At 45.9% G+C, this 3,592-nt stretch overlaps 1 protein-coding gene across 1 annotated transcript; it reads left to right on the top strand.

Moving 5' to 3' along the window:
- The first annotated feature begins 459 nt into the window (after positions 1-459).
- Positions 460-3,231, top strand: LOC128718282 (uncharacterized protein K02A2.6-like). Its single transcript, XM_053811927.1, has one exon. The coding sequence runs from the start codon at positions 460-462 to the stop codon at positions 3,229-3,231; it is 2,772 nt and encodes a 923-aa protein (XP_053667902.1).
- Positions 3,232-3,592: the final 361 nt, after the last annotated feature.

Here is a 3,592-nt window from a genome sequence, read left to right on the forward strand (position 1 = left end):
TTCGCTTCACAATGCACTAGATAGAGCATTTCGCCTATCTGTGCTAGCGCTCGTTAGTACTGTTTTTTCTTGCACGTTTTGGCACAGGTGGAAGCGCGTGTGGAGTGTAGAGGAGTGTGGCACATGTTTTATTCCTTCGTGATGAGCTGTTGGGAGAACGAGTAGAGAACTTATGTTTATGTTGTATACAGTAATCAGGGTTGCCTGCCCCTGGAACCGAAGCAGTGAGTGCCGCTCTTAAGAGACAGTAATCGGTCTCCTAGTGATGCGTGCGGGAGCATCGTGCGTTGTCTCGTCCTAGCCAGCAGCCTAGTCGGTCGTATCATTGTACCTTGTACATTTTAATTATAGTAATAAAAATAAATCGATAAGCTTTGTACGAGATCCAACAGTGGCGACGAGGATTTTTGTTTTAACTTATTTTAACGTACAGACCACACGTGCATAAGTGAAATAGTAATGCATACCAACGAAGAAATTAATCAGCAGACGCGCAACGGCGCCGAAGGACCGCCATCGCGCAGCAGCCATCGAGGAAGCGTCGGTCGGCCAGAAACTGAATTTGGCTGGATTCATGAACTTTTCAAACAACAGCAAACTATGATGCAGGAGCAACAACAAACGTTTATGAAGCAACAGGAAAAGTTTATAGCAGAAATTTGGCAAACAGCACGCTGCAAGGATCCCGTGAATGTGGAACAGATAAGTGATGTGCTGGCGGGCCAGATCAAAGACTTTCGTTTCAACCCAGAAGAGTGTGTCACTTTCACCGGATGGTTTTCGCGGTACGAAGACCTTTTTGAGAAGGATGCGCATAAACTGGAAGACGATGGAAAGGTGCGATTGCTGCTGAGGAAGCTTGGTTTACCCGAGCACGAACGATACACGAGCTATGTGCTGCCGAGTAAGCCTAAGGATTTAAATTTTGCCGAGACGGTGAGTAAGTTGAAATCGCTTTTTGGTCCCCCTGAATCGGAGGTGAGCAAACGGTTTAAGTGTCTTCAACTGCAAAAGACAAAGCTGGAGGACTATGTGGCATTTAGCTGCCGAGTGAATAAAAGTGTGGTGGAATCCGAACTCGCGGTGCTAACGGAAGAACAACTGAAGTGTTTTCTATTCGTGTGCGGGTTAAAGGACGATAGCGACGCCGAAGTAAGATTGCGATTGCTTAAGCAGATTAGGGGAAACGGATCAATCACATTGCCCCAGTTAGTCGAGGAATGTCAGCAGATTGTTGATTTGAAGGGAGACACCGTAATGATCGAGGGCGAGAACAAAGATGTAAACGTCGTGAAGGACGGGAAACTAGACCATATTGCTCAAAAGTGGCAAAATAACCGCGTTGAACAAGGAGCACAGCGTAAAGCCAGTATACCTGTGATAAAGTGTTGGCTTTGTGGGGAAGGCCATTTTGCTCGGAAGTGTTCATATGGCGGTTACAGATGCAAGCAATGTCACAAGTATGGCCACAAGGAAGGTCATTGTAATGCAGCCGAACGGTATAGGAAATCAAAAACGTATGGCAAAGTACGAACGGTTGTAGTTAACAGGGTCATGAGCAAAGACAAAGGTCATGTGAGCGTGATGCTAAATGGCGAATCTGTGAAGATGATGGTGGACACTAGTGCAGATATCTCTATAATTTCGAGAGAACAATGGCGAAAAATCGGCGAGCCTCCATTGCGTCCACCATCCGTGAAAGCAAAGACAGCGTCGGGTAACAAGCTGCGAATCATAGGTGAATTTAGTGCACAGTTAACATTGAAGCAACAAACGAAAAATTGTACAGTGCGAGTTACTGAGGAACAATTAATGTTGCTAGGTGCTGATATGATGGATGTTTTCGGGTTGTGGGATGTACCGCTAGCGTCGGTGTGTAATAGTGTATGTGTAGCTACTCAGAGCATGGAATCTGTTAGAAGGGAGTTCGGTAGCCTGTTTTCCCATGATTTGGGACACTGCACGAAGGCGAAAGTGAGGATGGAGCTGAAGAAAGAAGCTGTTCCCGTATTTCGGCCGAAACGACCAGTTTCTTATGCGATGCGTCCGGCAATAGACGAGGAATTAGATCGGCTGGAAAAAGAAGGTATCATAAACCGCGTTAACTTTTCAGCATGGGCGGCGCCTATAGTAGTAGTCCGCAAGGCTAATGGGAGTATACGCATATGTGGAGACTACTCTACAGGGTTAAATAATGCACTTCAGCCCCACCAGTATCCAATTCCGTTGCCGGAAGAGATTTTCTCAACGTTGACGAATTCAGCGATGTTCAGCCAGATAGACCTCACCGATGCTTTTCTTCAGGTCGAAGTAGAACAAGAGTGCAGAGAGCTGCTAACAGTAAACACACATCGAGGATTGTATGCGTACAATCGACTGCCGCCGGGGGTGAAGGTTGCACCAGGTGCCTTTCAGCAGTTAATGGAGACCATGCTGGCTGGAATAAAGGATGTTGCAGTGTATTTGGATGATATAGTCATCGGCGGAGCGGATGAACACACCCACATGATGAACCTGCGTGCAGTGCTAGCAAAGCTGCGGGAGTATGGTTTCAAAATCAGACCAGAGAAGTGTAAATTTTTACAAAAGCAGATTAAATATCTTGGTCACATTTTAGATCGTGAAGGTCAACGCCCGGATCCCGCTAAGATAGAAGCGATCGTGAATATGCCCACACCGAAGAATCCATCAGAGGTACGTTCATTCTTAGGGGCGATGAATTATTACGGAAAATTTGTGCCCCAGATGAGAAATCTGCGTTATCCGCTTGATGACTTGCTTAAGAAAGATGGTCATTGGCAATGGAGTCCGGAATGTCAACAAGCCTTCGAAACGTTTAAGCGGATACTGACCTCAGATCTTTTGTTGACATACTACGATCCGAGGAAGCCGATAATTGTAGCGGCCGATGCATCGTCAGTGGGTGTAGGAGCCACAATTAGCCACAAAATGTCGAACGGAACTATGAAAATAATTCAGCATGCATCCCGCGCCCTAACGAAGACGGAAATGGGTTATAGCCAACCAGATCACGAAGGATTGGCAATAATATATGCGGTTACTAAGTTCCACCGAATGATTTTCGGACGACGATTTACGTTGCAAACGGATCATGCACCTTTGTTGCGAATTTTTGGATCGCGCACGGGAATTCCAGTCTATACGGCTAATAGATTGCAACGTTGGGCTCTGACATTGCTGATGTATGATTTTAACATTGAATATGTCTAAACTGAGAAATTCGGAAATGCCGACGTACTGTCTCGCTTGATAGCGAACCATGAGAAACCGGATCTAGAATACGTGATTGCGAGCGTCGAAATAGAAAGGGATGTGCGGGCCGTGATAGGCAGCATAACGCAAATAATGCCACTGACGTTTGAAGATGTCTTGCGTGAAACTAACAAAGACCTGTTACTACGAGAAGTACGAGATTTTGTTCTACACGGTTGGCCAAAGAAGAAATTGGAGAAGTTAGAACTGCGAAACTTTCAAGTCAGAAGCGAGTCTTTGTCCACAGTAAACGGATGTTTACTTTTTGGCGAGCGGTTAGTGATTCCTGGTCCTCAGAGGCAGAAATGCTTACAGCAGT

The sequence above is a fragment of the Anopheles marshallii genome, chromosome 2 (genome assembly GCF_943734725.1).
Source record: "Anopheles marshallii chromosome 2, idAnoMarsDA_429_01, whole genome shotgun sequence".
NCBI lineage: Eukaryota > Metazoa > Arthropoda > Insecta > Diptera > Culicidae > Anopheles > Anopheles marshallii.

Bases quoted from the DNA above. Each gene is read 5' to 3' on its own strand.
- LOC128718282 (XM_053811927.1), top strand. From the start codon at position 460: ATGCATACCAACGAAGAAATTAATCAGCAGACGCGCAACGGCGCCGAA.